The sequence below is a fragment of the Myxocyprinus asiaticus genome, chromosome 28, assembly GCF_019703515.2.
Source record: "Myxocyprinus asiaticus isolate MX2 ecotype Aquarium Trade chromosome 28, UBuf_Myxa_2, whole genome shotgun sequence".
In the NCBI taxonomy this organism is placed as follows: Eukaryota; Metazoa; Chordata; class Actinopteri; order Cypriniformes; family Catostomidae; genus Myxocyprinus; species Myxocyprinus asiaticus.
This window is the reverse complement of record NC_059371.1, coordinates 41,178,472-41,200,171: the sequence shown is the minus strand read 5'-3', so window position 1 is coordinate 41,200,171 and position 21,700 is coordinate 41,178,472. Positions and strand designations below refer to the sequence as shown.

The following is a 21,700-nucleotide window of genomic DNA, read 5'->3' as shown; positions in this document are numbered from 1 at the left end:
ATAATAAGAATCTGAATATATATATATATATATATATATATATATATATATATATATATATATATATATATATATATATAAATAAAATAAAAAAATAAATCAATCTGATTACACAAATGTAATATAGTGTTCTTCTGCATTTAAATTCTGCTGTAATTAGAGATTGTTATATTCTATGGAACTGTACTAATGACAAATTGCTTTGATACAAATAAGCATGCTGAATTGCACTAAGCAAGTTTATTTATATAGCGCATTTCATACACAGTGGTAATTCAAAGTGCTTTACATTGAAATTATAAAGAAAATAAAAGACACAAGTTCATTTAAAAATCCTTTAAGAAGAAAATAAAAATAAGAAAAAGACAAAAAAAACAACAACCCTACATTGAATTAACAGGGCTTGCATTTTTTGGAGCTACACTAACATTAATGTATATTTATGCTATGAATATTTCAACTGAATACATTTTGCACAAAACTTCATTTAAAAATATTCACATTCAAAATATTCTTTTTTTCATCATTATTATCTGATGGGTGATAAAGAGCCCATTTTGCTTTACAAATTCTCTAATATTTCAGTGGTTCAAAGACAGTTGGAAATTCGACCTGACATTGCAGGAAAAGCAGTATAGTGGCAATGCACACTCTTAACTTGCTGCTACTAGTCTTCATCACTAGGAGGAACAATTGGGTGTTGATGAACATTGAAGACTTTAAATATATCTTTTACCCCGTTGTGAAGTCACGGAGCCAAATACAAATTTACTTGCCAAGAATCTGTCAATTTATTAGTTATTTTTGTTATCAGACATAGGAAAGTAAAATTTCAAATGGAGATTGGTGTCAAATCAGTTTTGTCATGGCAGATTTCCCACAACAGCCATAGAAGCTCAGTCGAGTCAAACATTTATCGAAGGTGCAAAGTTCTGATTCCAAAAACAGACATTATTATGAAAATAACAAAGCCGAGGTGGTCCATGGAGCATCTAAAATTACACTTCAGAATCATACATTTTTATAGTTTCTGCTCCCCATAACTCTTTGAGTGATGGCCTCTTCATCCAATTAAATCATCTTATGCCTCCCTAGTTTCATCTTCGCTTCCCTTCTAGCTGGACACCTTTGACCTCAACTTGCTTCAATGATGGCAAAAGCATGACTATTTCATTTTCTATGTATAAAACACACTGTAATCACTTCATATGGTTACATATTTTAGATTGACTAACAATCCTTACTTCCTGCATTAATGTGATTAGTATATTAAATGATTTCCCTTATTACAGTCGTTGGTTACACATATTCCTAAAAATGGAGAGTTTTATGTCTGCCCACATACTTGTTTCATCTCATTTCTAGCATTAATTAGCGCACATACATCATCTGCCTTTTTTGGACACCAGGCAGTTCCTGTCTCTGACCTTAAGTCATCCACACACATTTCCCTTAAAGTCATATAAAGTTTACATGCTTTTCATGTCATTTTTAGCACTAATTAACAAGCATATATCATCAGGCTTTTTTGGACACCAGTTCTGCTCATTAAATTATCCTTTTAGTATCCTCACACAGGTCTTCCTTTGTGTCATACAAAGTTTGATAGAAAGAGGCTGTAATTTTCCCATTGTTTTGCACCTTGATTATTAAACTGAGTAAATAATTAAATCAATAAATGAATGATTAAATATTTAACATATTGAATAACATTCATAATGCAGTTATTCATAGTACATTGATTACACAGTCATTTTTAGATCATTGCATATTTCATACATATTAATTCAATTATCAATAATGGATTAACTGAATGATTAAATAAAAATATTCCATAGTCTCCCCATCTTTCTCTAAAGATATTAACTCGTACAAGGCGTATTTAAGTACATCCATTTAAAAAAAAACAACACATCCTTCCATTGTTTAAAATGAGCCCACATTACTTCCCATCCCCTCATAATTTGAAACCCACACCTTTGAAAACTTTATGTCCAAACAATACAAATGTATGCAACTTATTTACGACTTGAATAAAAGACTTAGTTGAAATCAGAAGTTTACATACACTCAGGTTTAAGTCATTAAAACTCCACAGATTTCATATTGGCAAACTATAGTTTTGGCAAGTCATTTAGGACATTTAATTTGTGCATGAAACTATTGTTTACAGACAGATTGTTCCACTTTTAATTGACTATCTCACAGTTCCAGTGGGTCAGAAGTTTACATACACTAAGTTAATTCCTTTAAGCAGCTTGGAAAATTCCAGAAAATTATGTCAAGCATTTAGGCAATTAGCTAGTTAGCTTCTGACAGGCTAATTGGCTAATTTCAGTCAATCGTAGGTGTACCTGTGGATGTATTTTAAGGCCTACCTTCAAACTCAGTGCCTCTTTGCTTGACATCATGGGAAAATCAAAAGAAATCAGCCAAGACCCCAGAAATTTTTTTTTGGACCTCCACAATTCTAGTTCATCCTTGGGAGCAATTTCCAAATGCCTGAAGGTACCACGTTCATCTGTACAAACAACAGTGCGCAAGTATAAACACCATGGGACCACGCAGCCATCATACCGCTCAGGAAGGAGACGCATTTTGTATCCTAGAGATGAACATAATTTGGTGCAAAAAGTGCAAATCAATTCCAGAACAACAGCAAAGGACCTTGTGAAGATGCTGGAGGAAACAGGCAGACAAGTATCTATATCCACAGTAAAACGAGTCCTATATCAACATAACCTGAAAGGCTGCTCGGCAAGGAAGAAGCCACTGCTCCAAAACCACCATAAAAAAAGCCAGACTACAGTTTGCAAGTGCACATGGGGACAAAGATCTTACTTTTTGGAGAAACGTCCACATTAGGTGATTTGCTCTGAAATTTTTACAGAGGTTGTGTGAGAAAAACAGACTTGTCAGATTCAGATGGGATTAAAATCAAGTCTGTGAAACACGGATTTCCCTTACCTCCTCAGGAAAAACTAGTTCCCTCCGAATAGGGCTTTAAATGATGCTGCTCTTTTGGGAGAAATCTGAGTTTATCTGAATTTCAAACTATTTACTTGATATCGTTGGACATGAGGATGATTTTTGCTCACTGTGACAACTTGAGCAATTCTTTGTTACATGTTTCTGTATAGTACTTGCCGCACTGAAACTTTCCCCACATGAATAGCAGTGGTATGTTTTCACTCGAGTATGAATTCTCTCATGAGTTTTCAGGTGTATTGACTGAGTGAAACACTTTCCACAGTGTGAGCATTTGTATGGTTTCACTCCAGTATGGATTCTCTCGTGTGTTTTCAGGCTTTGTGACTGAGTGAAAGTCTTTCCACAGTGTGAGCACTTGTATGGTTTTTCTCCATTATGGATTCTCGTGTGTCTTTTCAGTTTGTCTGGTAGAGTGAAACTCATTCCGCAGTGTGAGCACTTGTACGGTTTTTCTCCATTATGGATTCTCGTGTGTCTTTTCAGGTACTCTGGAAGAGTGAAACACTTTTCACAGTGTGAGCACTTGTATGGTTTTTCTCCAGTATGAGTTCTCTTGTGTCTTTTCAGGTGTTCTGTAAGAGTGAAACACTTTCCACAGTGTGAGCACTTGTAAGGTTTTTCTCCAGTATGAATTCTTTGGTGCTGTTTCAAGTGGCCGGCTGTAGTAAAGGTTTTCCCACATTCAAAGCACATATGAACTCCCACACCAGAATGTATGTTCTGGTGCTGTTTAAAATAGGACAGATATGCAAAACTCTTTTCACAAAAAGAACACTTGTAAGACTTCTCATTTGTGTGAGTTTTCAGGTGTTGATTAAGGTACTTTGCCAGAAAAAATGTTTTACCACATTCATCACATTCAAATGTTTTTTCTCTAGAGTGACAGCGGAGATGATTTTTGAATATGGTAGCAGATGCAAAACTTTTTCCACACTGATGGCATGTGTAAGGTTTCTCTCCAGTGTGAATTCTCATGTGTACATTAAGCTGGCATTTATATAAGAAACTATTTCCACATTGAGAGCAGGTCAAAGTATTTTTTGCTGCTCTTCTTTGAGGCTTTTTTGGTGAGATATTCTTCTTAGTGTTTGAGCCACTCAAAGATTTTTCTCCAGTTGTGTAATCATGATGTTTCTGATCCTGAAGTTTCGCCTCCAATTCATTCAGCTCTACAATGAACACAGTAAATTGACAAAAATCAACTTCGGAGGGACAAATGTAAAAAGAAATAAAATTAAACCCCAATTTAATGGCAGAACACAACAGTATTTATTAGGGGTGGGTATTGCTTCCTGATTCAATATAATGATATTGAAATGCCAATTCAATATGTATTACGATTTCTTAAATTATTGTGAATTGGTATATTAGCTACTATACATTAACTAGTAATCTATCTATCTATCTATCTACAGCTGAAGTCAGAAGTTTACATACACCTTAGCCAAATACATTTAAACTCAGTTCTTCACAATTCCTGACATTTAATCGTAGAAAACATTCCCTGTCTTAGGTCAGTTAGGATCACTATTTTAAGAATATGAAATGTCAGAATAATAGTAGAGAAAATTATTTCTTTCGGCTTTTATTTCTTTCATCACATTCCCAGTGGGTCAGAAGTTTACATACACTTTGTTAGTATTTGTAAGCATTGCCTTTTGTTTAACTTGGGTCAAGCGTTTTGGGTAGCTTTCCACAAGCTGCTGGAATTTCGGCCCATTTCTCCAGACAGAACTGGCGTAACTGAGTCAGGTTTGTAGGCCTCCTTGCTCGCACATGATTTTTCAGTTTTACCCACAAATTTTCTATTGGATTGAGGTCAGGGCTTTGTGATGGCCACTCCAATACCTTGACTTTGTTGTCCTTAAGCCATTTTGCCACAACTTTGGAAGTATGCTTGGGGTCACTGTCCATTTGGAAGACCCATTTGTGACCAAGCTTTAACTTCCTGGCTGATGTCTTGAGATGTTGCTTCAATATATCCTCATAATTTTCCTTCCTCATGATGCCATCTATTTTGTGAAGTGCACCAGTCCCTCCTGCAGCAAAGCACCCCCACAACATGATGCTGCCACCCCCATGCTTCACAGTTGGGATGGTGTACTTCGGCTTGCAAGCCTACCCTTTTTCCTTCAAACATAGCAATGGTCATTATGGCCAAAAATTACAACTTGTTTCATCAGACCAGAGGACATTACTCCAAAAAGATATTCGTCCCCATGTGCACTTGCAAACTGTAGTCTGGCTTTTTTATAGTGGTTTTGGATCAGTGGCTTCTTCCTTGCAGAGCAGCCTTTCAGTTTATGTCAATATAGGACTCATTTTACTGTGGATATAGATACTTGTCTACCTGTTTCCTCCAGCATCTTCACAAGGTCCTTTGCTGTTGTTCTGGGATTGATTTGCACTTTTTGCACCAAACTATGTTCATCTCTAGGAGACAGAATGCGTCTCCTTCCCGAGCGGTATGATGGCTGCGTGGTCCAATGGTGTTTATACTTGCATACTACTTGCATTTAGAAATTGCTCCCAAGGATGATCCAGACTTGTAGATTTCTTTTCTGAGGTCTTGGCTGATTTTTTTTTGTTTTCCCCATGACGTCAAGCAAAGAGGCACTGAGTTTGAAGGTAGGCCTTCAAATACATCCACAGTTACACCTCTAATTAGCCAATTAGCCTATCAGAAGCTAATTGCCTAAAGGCTTTACATCATTTTCTGGAATTTTCCAAGCTGCTTAAAGGCACAATTAACTTAGTGTATGTAAATTTCTGACCCACTGGGATTGTGATATAGTCAATTAAAAGTGAAACAATCTTTCTGTAAACAATTGTTGGAAAAATTACTCGTGTCATGCACAAAGCAGATGTTCTAAACGACTTTCCAAAACTATAGTTTGCTAATATGAAATCTGTGGAGCGGTTAAAAAATGAGTTTTAATGACTTCAACCTAAGTGTATGTAAACTTCTTCAACTATCTATCTATCAGCATATTAAACGAAACATTTCTATTTTAAAATGAATTAAATCTGGGTTTTGTTTTTTTTATCAGGGAGACAATTTAAAAATCATTTGTCTCAAGAATCACGGTTTGTAAGAGATTATTATTATCCCCATTCCTAATACTAATTTGTGATTTTTGCTGTGCAAAAGTTATATATATACCATTAATTATATTAATATAGTGCATTTCTTGACTATAGTCATTTAAATTGAGTGTGAAACATTCACAGAAAGTAAGTCTGAAAGAACATAAGGGTGAGTCCATGATGACAGAATTAGCAATTATGGGTGGATTATTCCTTTCATTAGGGTTGTAAATTACAAGTTATCACAATACAATGTTATATCTATTCTCTTAGCAAGAGATCCAATGTATACCGATACTTCAAAGTCTGTTGCGACATGATTTTTATTCGATTCAGGGGCCTGCGATCAATATTACGATATTGTGTACTTATTTTACACATTCATTTAATATTTTTATAGTTCACAAATGCAACCAAAATAAAATTTGAATATTGTGAGCACTCTGAAAAGTACAAATCCATTATACACATTGGGACATCCACAACAAAATAAGGTACTTCTGTTGTTGAAAAAAGAATACAGAAAAATAAATATATAAAAAAATAAAGTCCCATCATGTGATCATCAATTGTTTGATTACAGCTCATTGCCTTGTGGAATAAAGAAAACACTAGAGTGACAATCTGTCATCTCTACAACAGTCAAGCAAGTCTTTCAATCCAGAATACTTACATTCCCATGACAGGAGAGCATGTGTTATCCCTGTTTTTTCTTGGCTACAACTTACACTTTTTTTTTAATAAAAATTCTGTTACAGTTTACTGTGATAAATATTAGTAAGGGTGTTGATATGAAGATGTGAGTCTTGTAATTGATGTTGGTGTAGGGCAGGTGTTTTCTCTTTCCCTTGTCAGCGCTGTTCAGAATATCTTGGCTGTTCAGTCGTTTGACATTGTTGAATTGCTCCATAGCGCTTTAAAATAGATAATTCTCATGTCAAATTCAAATGCAAAACGATATTGAGGAAAACTCGATTTAATCACGTGATCGACTCTTCGCTATCCTTTCACTGGAGCTCGCAGCCCTGTTGACACGCACAGAAAGAGCAGAGAGCAACTTCAGGATTTTAATCACTCCATGCGCATCCGTGTCCCACATGAGAAGCATATTTAGTGCTTAGAAAACAAGGTGAATATCATAAGGTTGCTGCATCACTTGACGGAAATGTGTACGTTCGTGGCTGGCATTAGTGTCAAAACAAACAGCCATCTTAAAAATATATATACATCGATGTTTATGCGCATCGATGACATCACTTGGAATTTGGAAAAATGTAAATAAAAATATTAGGGATGCACCCATTGATTGGCTGCTAAATCAACCAATCTTCGTCTTAAATGTGTGAACTACTGGGCAGGAAGGAAATAGAAAAGAAAATAATAAAAAAAAAATCATATTTCCACAACAGCTCAGAGGGTGGTGATATGAATGAAGAATACGAATCGGCAAAAAACAAAATACCTCTAGTGAATGCGCATAGGAAGGCAAGTGTAAGTGGATTTTTAGAGTAAAAAGACTTAAAGGGGACCTATTATGCAAAATTCACTTTTACATGGTGTTTGAACATAAATGTGAGTCGGCAGTGCGTGTACACAACCACCCTACAATGTTAAAAGTCCACCCACTCCTCTTTCTTATATTTCTATTAATCAAAAACAGTGTCTCAAAATGACTGGTTTTCGTATCCGCTCTAAAGTGACGTCACTTTAGAGCAGGCCTCGCCCACGACTGGTGACGGACTCCACCCTATTATCATAGATCCTCCCCTGAGTGATCGACAGTCCACCATTTTTTTCCACGCTGGAGCAGCTACAGTGAGAAGAATATGTCTCAGCTTCGTAAGCGTCATAAGTGTTCTGTTGTTGGCTGTAAAAGTGAACATAAGAGTCTTCATGTATTCCCGGCATCAGAGCCACTGAAGATGCAGTGGACAAGTTTTGTTTTTAAAGAAAATGAGCCCCAAAACATACCAAAACTTGTGTATGTTTGTGCAAATCATTTTACACCAGACTGTTTTGTGAATGAGGGTCAATATAAAGCAGGCTTTTCTAAATATTTGATTCTCAAGCATGGATCAGTACCTACTGTTCGTGTTCCAGCTTTATATCCTGAAGATGTAAGTATCGCACTTTATATTTTGTGAATGTTTGCAAATCACCTTTCCAAATGTATTTGTTAGCTGATTCCACGGCTAATGCAGCTAAAGTTACCATTGTCTCTGATTGTATTCACGGAGACCAGAACTATGTTGTTATAGCTTGTTAGCACATGACGTCACGTCACTGCGTTGCTGTGGCGTGAAATGCAGATGGAGGGCAGGAAGTGATTTTCTACATAAGAAGCACTATCACAAACTCAAAATGCATCGTTTACGGTTGCTCATACATATATGGCTGAACTCCAGTATTTACGGTGTCAGTCATATTGGTTCTGATTTGTTGTTGCTATAATATCTGAAGCACGAGCTGTAAAGTCACAGCTCTGTTCCGGAAAGGGGGCGGGGAGCAGCAGCTCATTCGCATTTAAAGAGACACACACGAAAACAGCGTGTTTTGATTCCACCCAAAAAGAGGCATTTACAACATTGTATAATAAATGATCCGTGGGGTATTTTGAGCTGAAACTTCAAAGACACATTCTGGGGACACCTGAGACTTATATTACAGCTTGTAAAAAGGAGCATAATAGGTCTCCTTTAAATTTGTATCTGTTGCTCACCCACATTCATCATATCGCTTCTGAAGACATAGATTTAGTCACTAGAGTCATTTGGATTACTTTTATGCTGCCTTTGTGATTTTTGGCGCTTCAAAGTTCTGGTCACCATTCACTAGTATTGTATGACCTACAGAGCTGAAATATTCTTCTTAAAATCTTTGTGTGTGTTCTGCACAAGAAAGAAAGTCATACACATCTGGGATAGCATGAGGGTGAGTAAATGATGAGAGAATTTTTGGGCGAACTGTTCCTTTATAAGACAACTGAGCACTTCTCAAAAGAACAATAAAACAACAACAAGGGACTTTTTAGTGTGACTTTTGAGTGACAAAAATCATCTGGTAACAGATTCTGACATAGTCTGTTGTCATTAAAATGTAAAACAACATTAAAGGAGGAAACATACCTGAAGAAATAAAATCATCATCATCTTCATCGCTCTGTTCTTTCTCTGTTAATGTATCTTCTTCATCTTCATCACTCTGTTGTTCCTCTGTTGTGTTTTCTCCTCTCATCTTCATCAGGTTCCTGTAGTCCAGCAGCTTCACTGGTGTCTGCAGCATCTGCTGTTCTCCAGCGTTACAGACAGAAGTCAGAGACTCTGTGGAGGTTTGATCACCCTGATTACTGTCACACACACTCTCCTGAGCATCAGTAGAACAGAGTAAAGTGAGCTGTGAGTCCTGTGTGTCTCTGGATCTCTGTTCAGAGAGTTTGTCCAGCAGCCGCTGTGGTGTGGACTGATCTCTGCCGCTCCACACTGAATCCTGACATTCTGTGGAGGTCCCATCAGTCACACACACTGAAGATTGACAGGAAACCTTTTCCAGCTCCTGACAAACACAACACAATCACATCTGTACCGTTCATCATCACAGAGTCACAGTCATATCACATCATTTGAAACTTACTTACAATCTCAACTTTAACTCGCTCATAACAGGTGCAGGATGAACGGAGTTCTTTCAGCTCTGTCTTCAGTGACGTCACCTCTTTCTTCAGATGAGAGATTTCTGTGATGAAATCATCAATATCCAGCATGGACAGATCAGTTCCTACTGATTTACAGCAGATCACATCCACCTGCTCTCTCATGATGAACATCTGAACACAAAAACATCATCATTATAATGGACTGACATTCATCAAACTCTAAAACATTATTATATGATTACACACAAGAACAGATTTGTTGAAATAACTTTGTTTCTGAGATTATATAAATATAAATATGTGCTTTGTGTTTGGTTTAATTTTCCTGATAGACGGAATATTATCAGATATTGACCTTTAACAAGCTTTATTCAAAATATAATCGCCTTAATTAAACTCATTTACAATCTGCTTCTTGATTTAACGAGCTCATATATTAGAAATTAAACATGATATTCTCAGATTTCTGCTTGTTTCTCCTGAAACTGAATATTTAGAAGAGTCTGTTACATACGGCGATAAGCTTCGTTTACGATCATTAAAACGTCAAAAGAGAGAAAAACAACATGCACAGACAAAATACATATCAAAATAAATAAAATCTCACAAATGATGTAAAATATATAAAACACATACTGAACTGAGAGCTCCAACTGCGGGATCTTCTTCCATCTTCTCGTGTTTAATGGAGGTTTGCAAAACAACTTATGGCGCTTTTCCGCCTCATACTGGACTGGAGTGTGAAAGTATCTGGGAAAACTTCTGGGTTTTTGTATACACATACATACATAAACACATACACACATATATATCACATATATATATATACACACACCGATCAGCCAAAACATTAAAACCACCTGCCTAATATTGTGTAGATCCCCCTCGTGCCACCAAAACAGCACCAACCCGCATCTCAGAATAGCATTCAGAGATGATCTTCTTCTCACCACAATTGTACAGAGTGGTTATCTGAGTTACTGTAGACTTTGTCAGTTCAAACCAGTCTGATCATTCTCTGTTGACCTCTCTCATCAACAAGGTGTTTCTGTCCACAGAACTGCCGCTCACTGGATGTTTTTTGTTTTTGGCATAATTCTGAGTAAATTCTAGAGACTGTTGTGCATGAAAATCCCAAGAGATCAGCAGTTACAGAAATACTCAAACCAGCCCATCTGCCACAAACAATCATCCAAGCGATTATCTAATCAGCCAATCGCGTGGTAGCAGTGCAGTGCATAAAATCATGCAGATACAGGCCAGGAGCTTCAGTTAATGTTCACATCACCCATCAGAATGGGGGAAAAAATCTCAGTGATTTGAAACGTGGCATCATTTAAATGTTTAAAACAAACATTTAGCCCAGACATAACAGAAAAGCATTCCTACAAAAACACTTTTTCAAATGTCCTTTGTTATTCTCTTAGATGATGCTGCTCTTTTGGGGGAATAATCTTCTTTTACTGTCATTAAAACGCCAAAGAGAGAAAACAGCATATCAACATAGATCTTGATGTGCACACAACATAAATACATAAAATGATGTAAAAACACATTAAACAACACGTGTTCATCTCGTGTTTTATGGTGGTTGGAAAAACAACTCACGGTTCGTTTCTGTCATCTACTGGACTGGAGTGAATCACACAAGATGATTTAGCCTGAAAAACTCGAAGCGTTCATCGTTTTAACTATTTTTGCCTCGTCAAAACTATTTTTTAGAAAGATATCTGTAATTTTGTATTTATTTATTTTTATTTGTCTAATAATAATTCACACTGGAGAGATCATCAATGCAGCGAATGAATTCTAATTATAAGAATAAATGTGACTGATGTTCACACATTAAAATGCCATAAGGAGGTTTTGTAAACTCAATTATTTTTAAGGCTATTATTATTGTCTTTTCGTATAGCTTTATAAAAATAATCCTCAGCAGTCACAAAAAGATAGATATGCATAAGCTTCATTGTCATTTGTGGACAAACTCTTATGAACACTTATGAAACATAAATTATGATAAACTCCTGAAGTCATGCCAATACCACACTGGCCACATTTACATGCAACCAAATAAACCGTTTAGAATCGACTGATAGCTTAATCCGATTGAAAAGCCTTCATGTAAACACAAAAATGATCCGATTGAGCTGGATTTGTATTAAATTTCCATCCGATTGAAGGGAGTGGTGTAGACCTAAAATAATCAGATTAACAGAAAAATATTAGCCACGTAAACAATGGAATCCGACTACTTTCTCAATCGTATTTAAAATACCTTGTGCTCATGCGCAGAGATGTGGTGTGTATGTATGTTTATACATGATACTCTTCGCTTGAACCTACAAAGCAATGACAAAACACATTATTAAGGGTATGCGGCTCGCACCAAATATTCTGCAGGGCACATATGTTCTTTCATGACATCACATAAAGCAAAAAAGAATGTTGCGTTTTTCTGAATAGGGACTTTAAGCATCAGGTGCGTTTATGGCGCTCTGTGTTCCATTGCGTGTACGCGACTTCACTCACTTCCTGACGTCGAAACCATCATTTCTAAAGCATTTCTTCTTTGCCATAGTGACAGTCGATCGTACATGACAGATTCGGAAAGTAAATGTCAGAATATGTTTTACAAGAGATGATGCAAAGGGAGCATAACGTCCTCAAAACTTGATTTTGGGTTTCACAAAACACTGTACCTCAGCAACAGTTTTGGGTGTAATGCATTACTAAGTAATTAATTACTGTAGTTAAATTACTTTTTAATTGGAAAATGTATGGGATTACTCTTAATTTTTAAGTAATTACAGTTACTTCTGATGTAACTGTTAAATACTGTATAGACTATAAAACAACTCTATATAAAACAATAGTGAATTCAAAATCGCAGTTTAACGTCTAATGTTAAAATGTATGTTTTCTAATTTAATGCAGCCCACTTAAATTCTTTGGCCAGTTCATGAATAATTTATTTGATTTTATATGATTTATTTGAAAGAATTAAAAGAACAATTTCATGTATATCCTTGTATTTCTCATCTGGTCGAGGTTGATCAGGGTTTTAGACAGTCATTAGTAATAAGTAAAGCAATTACTTTTCAGACAGAGTACTTTTTTAGAGTAACTTACCCAACACTGCTCAGCACCGGACATTAATGCAGATATTGAAGCAAATTCTTCCTAATCACCAATGAATTCAATGCAGTTGAGTGTTTTTCAGTTAGAAAATTATTGACAGACATTAAAAAATGAATAAACATTCAACGTGAAATACATTTCTTACCACTGAAGGGAACAGTTTAGCAGAGACATCTCCTCTTCATTTGTAGTCAATAAAAAAAACTTCTCAGTTGCACTTTTACATCATGTTCTTTTCGTTCACATGAGTCAAATCTTTGTCAAATTTATATTTAATACCACACCTTGAAGTACTTTTGAGAAAATCGATGAATGTCTGTCAGCGAGTCGATCCACCGGAATGACCGTTAATTTTTAAATTGTGCAAGCGCGCGAATTCCTGTAGAGGAATGAAAGCGCGTGCGGATCAAATACGCGTTCTTGTATATCAGACGCAGCGAGTAAGACTGGAAGATAGCACGTATTATATAATTATCGTATGCTTTTCAAATCTATTATATATATATATAATCGTCAACTCACAACCTTTATCTAAATGTAAAAAGGCAGCATTTTTTTTTTTCTTTTTTTTTTTGAAAGGCAGCTGACCTCGAGGCAAATGCTCCTATCTTTTCAATGTTATGTTCAGGATTTCTACAAGCTATAACACTGAAAATAAAAGCAATATATATTTAAAAGAAGTAAATAAATAAATAAAAAAAAGTAAGCTATTGGAAATGTATGTGGGCCCTAATGTGTTGAAAAATAGCAATTAAGGGGTACCTTTATATGCTTGCCCTTTTTAGGGATTTAAATTCTGTACTGCAATAATGTCATTCATTGTTGTCTATCAGCCTCTCCGCAACATTTATGAAAAATGATCAAATATAAAAAAAAAATGCAAAAAGGGAAACAAATATAAAAACTAAAAATAACCATTAGAGAACGTTTTAAGTTCTTACTAGATTGTCCCATAAATCCTCCCTGCAATGTTTTGGGAAGGTTAGTTTATGTCACAATAAAACCTAAATATAACCATTGCAGAACGTTCTGCATAAGTTCTTTTTTAGTTTGTAACAAAAACAGACCTGCAACATTCTGGAAACATTACTTAATGGTTAGAAATTCCATTCGTTTTAGAAAACAAATTGTTTTTACATGCAATAATCATTCTATTTAATTATGAAAGTAACAAATACGTTTGGAAGTTCAGATAGGCCATTCAAAATCAACTTTGTAAAAAAAAAAAAACTGTTTGAATGGACATGACGCCTCTGGCTGCAAATTTTATTGTGTTTTTAGTTAAAATTGTGGCCTTTGTCTGCCGATGTCTCGCACATGGTCGATCGCTCAGCCTGTCAATGTAAACTCTATTGACCGCGAGCGAATACAAACACATTCGGTGCGTGAGCAATACGACTACTTTGTGATACTCTTAATAAAGTTAAGGGGAGGTGCATGCACTGACTAAGCGCACAGACGAGGACTCTCCACGTGTCAACAAAATCTGATGATTAACTTTGCATCACATATATTGTAGGGCTGTCACTATTGATTATTTTGGTAATCGAGTAATCTAACAATTTTTCTGACGATTAATTGAGTAATCTGAAAAATTATTTAATAACACAGATTGCATAAAGTTGTCGAATCATGTTTGGCTAAAATGCATTAATTACCCTAAGCTTTGATATATTTTACAACTGAACAAAAACAACAAAACAATTGTGCGAACATTATGTAAAGCCAACAGACATCCAAAGCAGATCCATAATATATAAAAAGATGTATATTCAAGCTGATAGAGATTGGCTTCTCCAGGTGTGTCCAGCTTTTTAACTGCCAGATTTACTTTTTCTTTAACTAGTTCAACATGATCTCCCATTTTAGTTTAGAGCTCAAACATGGGAAAACAGGCCATGGAAATACAATATTTTATCTATTCAGAAACAATGTCTGTCTCACGGCTCCAGTGAATTTGTTGGTTTGTTTTGTATGTTTTGTAATTTTCTCTCCCTCATGTCTCGCAGGCATGGTACGTCAGCAGGATCAAATCGCTGCCTCGAACCGGGCTTTGGAGGTGATGGCCTCGCAGCTCACCGAGCTCACCTCCTTTGTTCAGCAGCTCCACAATCTCCTGATGCTAGCCCATCTCAGGAAGCTTCCTTACCGCAGTTCCTCTGGCTCCTGGATTCTTTGAAGCCCACATTACCCCTCCAGCCCCGTATTCAGGTGATGCTGAATCCTGCAGTGCATTCCATTTGCAATGTTCCCTGTTCTTCACGTTACAGCCCTCCTTTTTCGCTTCAGATATGATGAAGTTGGCCTGTGTTATTACGCTCCTCACTGGTAGGGCTGGCAAATGGGGCACTGCCATGTGGGACAACAGACATCCCTGCTGCGCTTCCTATCATGCCTTTACCACGGAGCTCCACCGAGTGTTTGAACGCTCGGCTCAAGGTCGGGAGGCAGCGAGGGTTTTATCTGGACTGTCTTAAGGAGATCGACGAGTATCAGATTATGCGATTTAATTTCGCACCCTTGCTGCTTCTTGTGAGTGGAATGACCACGCTATGTGGGACCGATTTCTATATGTTCTTTCCGACGACATTCTGGACAAGATTTATTCTTTGGATTTGCCTCGATGCCTTGGTGGATTTGGCTATCCGAGTCCATCAATGCCTGACCCTACGCAGTCACCATCGCCGACGCTGCTTTCCGCCTACCTTGGTGGCTGATCCTCCTACCCGTTCTGCCTCTCCAGCAAACTCGCCAGTATCGGCCTGACAAGGAGCCTATGCATGTTGATAGAACTCAGATCTCATGCAGGGAGAAACAGTGACGTCTCATTAATGGACTGTGTCTTTACTGACATAGCTTGTTGGTAGGAGAGGGGTTACTGGCAAGCGCACCTTTGGACAAAACTCCTGGACTTCGAACACTTCTCCCGGCCCAGCTGCAGTATGGATCTATCCGTCACATGGTTTCCGCCTTGGTTGATTCTGGAGCTGAAGGGAACTTTATGGATTTCGAATTTGCTTCTAAGGAGGCGACTAAATATGGTCCAGTTGGAAAGATCCATCACCGCCCACACCCTAAGTGGCATGCCGCTGTCCGTTATCACTCAATCCACAAAGCCGGTCACCTTTGTCTCTGGGAATAATAAGGAGCAGTTGTCCTTCTACCTTATCGAATCTCCATCGGTACCAGTAGTGTTGCGGCATCCTTGGTTGGTAATGCACAACCCACACATAGATTGTGGGTTCTTGCTTGGAGACCTTATTGTTTTTCGCACTGTCTTAGCTCTACTGTTTCCCCTGTCAAGTCTTGTGTTCCATTGCAAGATGCACGGTGGACTTATCTGGAGTACCGTTGACATACAATGACTTGAGGGCGGTGTTCAGCTGGTCCCGCGCCACGACCCTTCCTCCTCATCAGCCATACGACTGTGTGATTGAACTGCTTCCTGGCACTTCGCCACCTCTGGGATGGCTGTATTCGCACTTGGCTCCTGAGAGGGAGGCCATGCACAGGTATATTAACTTACCACGCACCCCTTTGAGAGCGAGAACCACTAATCGCGACCATGAGGAGGTTACCCCATGTGACTCTACCCTCCCTAGCAACCGGGCCAATTTGATTGCTTAGGAGACCTGGCTAGAGTCACTCAGCATGCCCTGGATTCGAACTTGTGACTCCAGGGGTGGTAGTCAGCGTCAATACTCACTGAGCAACCCAGGCGCCCCCGGAAGACGGCTTTTAACACCCATAGGGAGCACTTTGAATATTCGGTTATGCTTTTCGGATTGGTCAACGCCCCCACCGTCTTCCAGGGGCTTGTGAATGATGTGCTTAGAGATAAGGTCAATCGTTTTGTGTTTGTCTATCTTGATGATATTCTGATCTTCTCCCAGAATATCCAGGACCTTGTGCAGCACGTCAGGCAGGTGCTTCAGTGACTGTTAGAGAATCGGCTGTTCGTCAAGGCGGAGAAGTGCGCTTTTCATGCACAGTCAGTTCCGTTCCTGGGGTTCATCGTTTTGTCCAAGGGAGTGCGCATGGACCCGACTAAGGTTAAAGTCATCTCTGACTAGCCAAACCCAGATTCTCGCAAGACATTGTAGAGGTTTCCGGGTTCGCTAATTTTTATCGGAGGTTTATAAGGAACTACAGTCAGCTTGCCGCACCTTTGACGGATTTCACCTCCACACACACTTACTTTTGTTGGTCCTTGCAAGCTGAGGATGTGTTTTCTAAATTAAAGGAGCAGTTTTCTACCGCACCCATCCTTGTTACTCCTGATCCTGCAAGTCAGTTCTTGGTGGAGGTGGATGCGTCTGAGGTTGGTGTCAGAGCAGTCTTGTTGCAGCGCTCCCCTTCGGATGGAAAGATGCATCCGTGTGCTTTTTTTTGCACCGTTTAACACCAGATGAATGGAATTATGATGTCGGCAACCCAGAATTATTGGCTGTCCGGTTGGCCTAGGGTGAGTGGCCTCAGTGGTTAGAGGATTCGGGGGTACTTTTTGTGGTCTGGACAGATCATAAGAACCTATAGTATATTCATAGCGCCAAATGCCTAAACTCTAGACAGGCTTGCTGGGCACTGTTTTTCACGCGTTTAAAACTTCATGTTGTCTTATTGCCTCAAAACATCAAGCCCAACTCCTAATCTCGATGTTTTGAGGTCGAGACCTCCACCGCCCCACCGGATACCATTCTACCCGGCACTCGCGTGGTGGGTATGGTATTCTGGAAGGTGGAGGCTAAAGTCCGTATGGCGTTACGAAATACTGCGGCCCCCGCCATGTGCTCAGCGGGCCGGTTATTTGTTCCACTACAATTGTGCTCAAAAGTTTGCATACCCTTGGAGAATTAGTAATATATGTAACATTTTTAAAGTAAACATGAGTGAGCAGGCAAAACACATTTCTTTTATTTCTTATGGGATTCATATTCAACTGTAGGTTATAACAGAATGGCACAATCAAAAAACAAAACATGGCAACAAAGAAAAAAATGAAATGATCCCTGTTCAAAAGTCTGCATACCCTTAGTTCTTAATAATGTGTATTGCCCCCTTTAGCATCAATGACAGCGTGCAGTCTTTTGTAATAGTTGTCTATGAGGCCCCAAATTCTTGCAGGTGGTATAGCTGCCCATTCGTCTTTGCAAAATGCCTCCAGGTCATGCAAAGTCTTTGGTCGTCTTGCATGAACCACACATTTGAGATCTCCCCAGAAGTGGCTTAATGATATTAAGGTCAGGAGACTGTGATGGCCACTCCAGAACCTTCACCTTTTTCTGCTGTATCCACTGGAGGGTCAACTTGGCCTTGTGCTTAGGGTCATTGTCATGCTGGAAAGTCCAAGAGTGTCCCATGCGCAGCTTTCGTGCAGAAGAATGCAAATTATCTGCCAGTATTTTCTGATAACATGCTGCATTCATCTTGCCATTGATTTTCACAAGATTCCCCATGCCTTTAGAGCTCACACACCCCCAAAACATCAGTGAGCCACCACCATGCTTCACAGTGGGGATGGTATTCTTTTCACTATAGGCCTTGTTGACCCCTCTCCAAACATAGCGCTTATGGTTGTGACCATAAAGCTCTATTTTGGTCTTGTCACTACAAATTACAGTGTGCCAGAAGCTGTGAGGCATGTCAAGGTGTTGTCAGGCATATTGTAACCGGTCTTTTCTGTGGCACTGGCTCAGTAAAGGCTTCTTTCTGGCAACTCAACCATGCAGCTCATATTTGTTCATGTATCATCATATTGTGCTGCTTGAAACAACCACACTGTCTTTTTCCAGAGCAGCCTGTATTTCTCCTGAGGTTACCTGTGGGTTTTTCTTTGTATCCTGAACAATTCTTCTGGCAGTTGTGGCTGAAATCTTTCTTGGTCTACCTGACCTTGGCTTAGTATCAAGAGATCCCTGAATTTTCCATTTCTTAATAAGTGATTGAACAGTACTGACTGGTATTTTTAAGGCTTTGGATATCTTTTTATATCCTTTTCCATCTTTTTAAAGTTCTATTACCTTGTTACACAGATCTTTTGACAGTTCTTTTCTGCTCCCCATGGCTCAGTATCTAGCCTGCTCAGTGCATCCACATGAGAGCTAACAAACTCATTGTCTATTTATACACAGGCACTAATTGCAATTTAAAAAGCCACAGGTGTGGGAAATTAACCTTTAATTGCCATTTAAACCTGTGTGTGTCACCTTGTGTGTCTGTACAAGACCAAACATTCAAGGGTATGTAAACTTTTGATCAGGGCCATTTGGGTTATTTCTGTTATCATTATGATTTAAAAAGGAGCCAAACAACTATGTGATAATAAATGGCTTCATATGATCACCATCCTTAAATAAAAGACAGTTTTTTGCAAGATCAGTCATATTTTCAAAATCAATGGCAAAATTTCACGATTTTTGCCAGGGTATGCAAACTTTTGAGCACAACTGTATCTGCCCAGACACACGTCCTACAGTGGGGTCACTCTTCCAAGTCGCTTGTCATCCAGGGGCGACTCACACCCAGACACTCATTAAACAGCGATTCTGGTGGCCATCATTAGCACAGGATGTACGTTGATTCGTAGCCGCTTGCCCCATTTTTGCAACTAATAAGATATCCTGTGTACCCCGTGCTCCTCCAACCGCTGCCTGTCCCTTCGAGACGTACATAGCCATGGATTTCGTAACTGGTCTTCCCCCCTTCCATGGCAACACAGTCATTTTGACTGTAGTGGACTGTTCTCGAAGGCAGCTCATTTTATTCCCCTCTCCAAACTACCTTCATCGAGGGAGACAGCGGTAGCAGTCATTAACCACGTCTTCCACATCCATGGCCTCCCGGTCGATGTGGTTTCTGACAGAGGCCCCCAGTGTCTGTCACGGCTCCAGTGAGTTTGTCGGTTTGTTTTGTATGTTTTGTCATTTTCTCTTTCTCATGTCTCATAGGTGCAATCAGCATGCTTGATCAGCATTGCCATGGGAATACTGATTGTTCCCAGGGGAACGCTGATCATGCCACTGTTTACCATGCCAAGCAACACCTGTTCTCCCCTAATTCACTCCCTTCTTAAGCCTGTCGTGTTCTCAGTGTCTTTGCTAGATTGTTGTTTGATGTCGAGTACTAACCTCACTCTCTCTGCCTAGTTGGTCCTGTCTTGTATATCTGTTGGTTGCCCATGTGTCGGGTGTGTGGTTGCCATCCAGTATTGCTGCATGTCAGCTGGCCTTCCACGGAGAATACCTCGTCTCTGCCCACGTGTCGGGAGTTAAGTTTGCTCATCTCCGCTGGCCGTTGTTCTGCATCTCACTAAGCTTCAACGGAGAATTCTATGAATCTGTTTCTGACTTCCACAATGCACACTCATCCTACGAACACTCTTCATGGATTGCCCCTTGCGCATATACGACGCGCACGCCATTGGAGATCACTTCCCGCTGCTGCAGTCGGTGTCGGGATTTTCTACATTCCTCAACCCAGTGACTGCTCATTATTACTGTTAATAAATCCTTTGAACTGTTCCTCTGCTCTTGGGTCTGTTTGTCTCACTATCGTTCGTTACAGTCTGCCCACCAATCTTGTTTATTGAGGATAAATTATGTATGTGGTCAAACTATTTTATAGAGATATAAAAGCCTTTTTATTTGTATGTTGTTTTATTAACTGTTACTTGAATGCAAAACAGAATACAATATTAACAGTATTCATGTCATTTTTTCACTCTTGCGTTGAGCTGCAGCAGTTGCAGGCATTGTTGCGTGTGTGCTACATGAAGATCGGAAAAGCTTGTCACTTTACACGTACCTTGTAAAATGCCCTTTAGATCTGGACATTCAGTTCTTTACTGAGTAAAAACTTATTATAATTTCACGTACCCATTTCTCCCTCAGGTAACCCAAAGTTTTATATTGCGTCTGTGGGGTACGAGACGAGAAGCTGTGGCTTTAACAGCAGAATCACGATGAGCCTTGACTGACAGCATTCAGAGAGATCTGTGGTTTTATTCAGTAAATAAAGTTCTCTGGATTCCCACATTGAGTTTTACCTGTAATAATGGCCATAAACTATAAAATATTTATTGGAAGCGGGGCATGGCAATCTATTTTTTAATCAATAATCACAAAATATAATTTACATGAGGAAAAAGATAGCATTTAATTCAAATGGTAATTAATTTACACAGAACAGAACTCAAACAATAATTTGCTGGAAATAACCTTCTTAGATCATCTGGATTCAGTCAGATTTATTGAACAATGTGTTTCTGCATCTGTAACTGCGTGTGTAAATTTAATCAAGTCCGAAGGACATCTTTGTCATGACATTATTTTAAGTTGCTTCACAAAAGCCTATATCGCGAAACGATTGTTTAGGTAAATAGGTTTAGAGTTAGGCATGTCCCGCGTGGCGATGAAGGGCTCAACTTCTCGCGCAATGGCATGCAGATGAGCTTATCGGGTGTGTGTCCGGCGGGTTTGTAAAAACTGGATATCATCTTTTCAAGTTCTATTGCGTTGCTGAAGTGATGTTTTTTAGGTCCTGAATGTTTTTTTAAAATCTAAAGTGAAGCACTCACACAGCTGACACCTCTTGTTGTGTTCGCACCCTCGTCCGTGCTCGCACTTCATTTCCGCCTTATTTTCGATTTATCGATTCGGCAATTTTGTAATGGACTAATTTTTGTAATCGAGTAATCAAATTAAACCGAGTAATCGTGACAGCCCTAGTATACTGTGTGTGATCCAATCCAGAATGCGGACAACCAAAGTATCTTTTGACCTCAAGACATGAAGTCAAAATGTCTATGCAATGCACACAACAACACCGTAA

The 21,700-nt window shown here is 38.8% G+C and overlaps 3 protein-coding genes across 4 annotated transcripts in view; all 3 read right to left on the bottom strand.

Annotated features, from left to right (window-relative positions):
• Positions 1-229: 229 nt before the first annotated feature.
• Positions 230-21,700, bottom strand: part of LOC127418646 (zinc finger protein 260-like) — a 35,902-nt gene continuing 14,431 nt past the window's right edge. Inside the window, exon 5 of the mRNA XM_051659310.1 lies at positions 230-3,686. Coding sequence (XP_051515270.1) covers positions 3,055-3,686 — 632 coding nt within the window. The 3' untranslated portion in view covers positions 230-3,054. The remainder of the gene's footprint in view (positions 3,687-21,700) is intronic.
• LOC127418634 (uncharacterized) lies at positions 5,891-10,411 on the bottom strand. Of its 2 annotated transcripts, none has more exons than XM_051659295.1 (4): positions 10,367-10,411; positions 9,713-9,901; positions 9,204-9,630; positions 5,891-6,992 (listed from the first exon to the last, which is right to left on the bottom strand). In XM_051659295.1, exons 1-4 carry the CDS (start codon positions 10,400-10,402, stop codon positions 6,958-6,960), a joined length of 687 nt encoding a protein of 228 aa, XP_051515255.1. In that variant the 5' UTR covers positions 10,403-10,411; the 3' UTR covers positions 5,891-6,957. The 2 variants fall into 2 exon arrangements, with proteins under 2 accessions (XP_051515255.1, XP_051515254.1); XM_051659294.1 differs by lacking the exon at positions 5,891-6,992 and adding an exon at positions 7,426-7,945.
• The window catches only part of LOC127418591 (zinc finger protein ZFP2-like), a 49,782-nt gene continuing 40,088 nt past the window's right edge, over positions 12,007-21,700 (bottom strand). Inside the window, exon 5 of the transcript XR_007893508.1 lies at positions 12,007-12,072. The gene's annotated coding sequence lies outside the window, so the exon portion shown is untranslated. The remainder of the gene's footprint in view (positions 12,073-21,700) is intronic.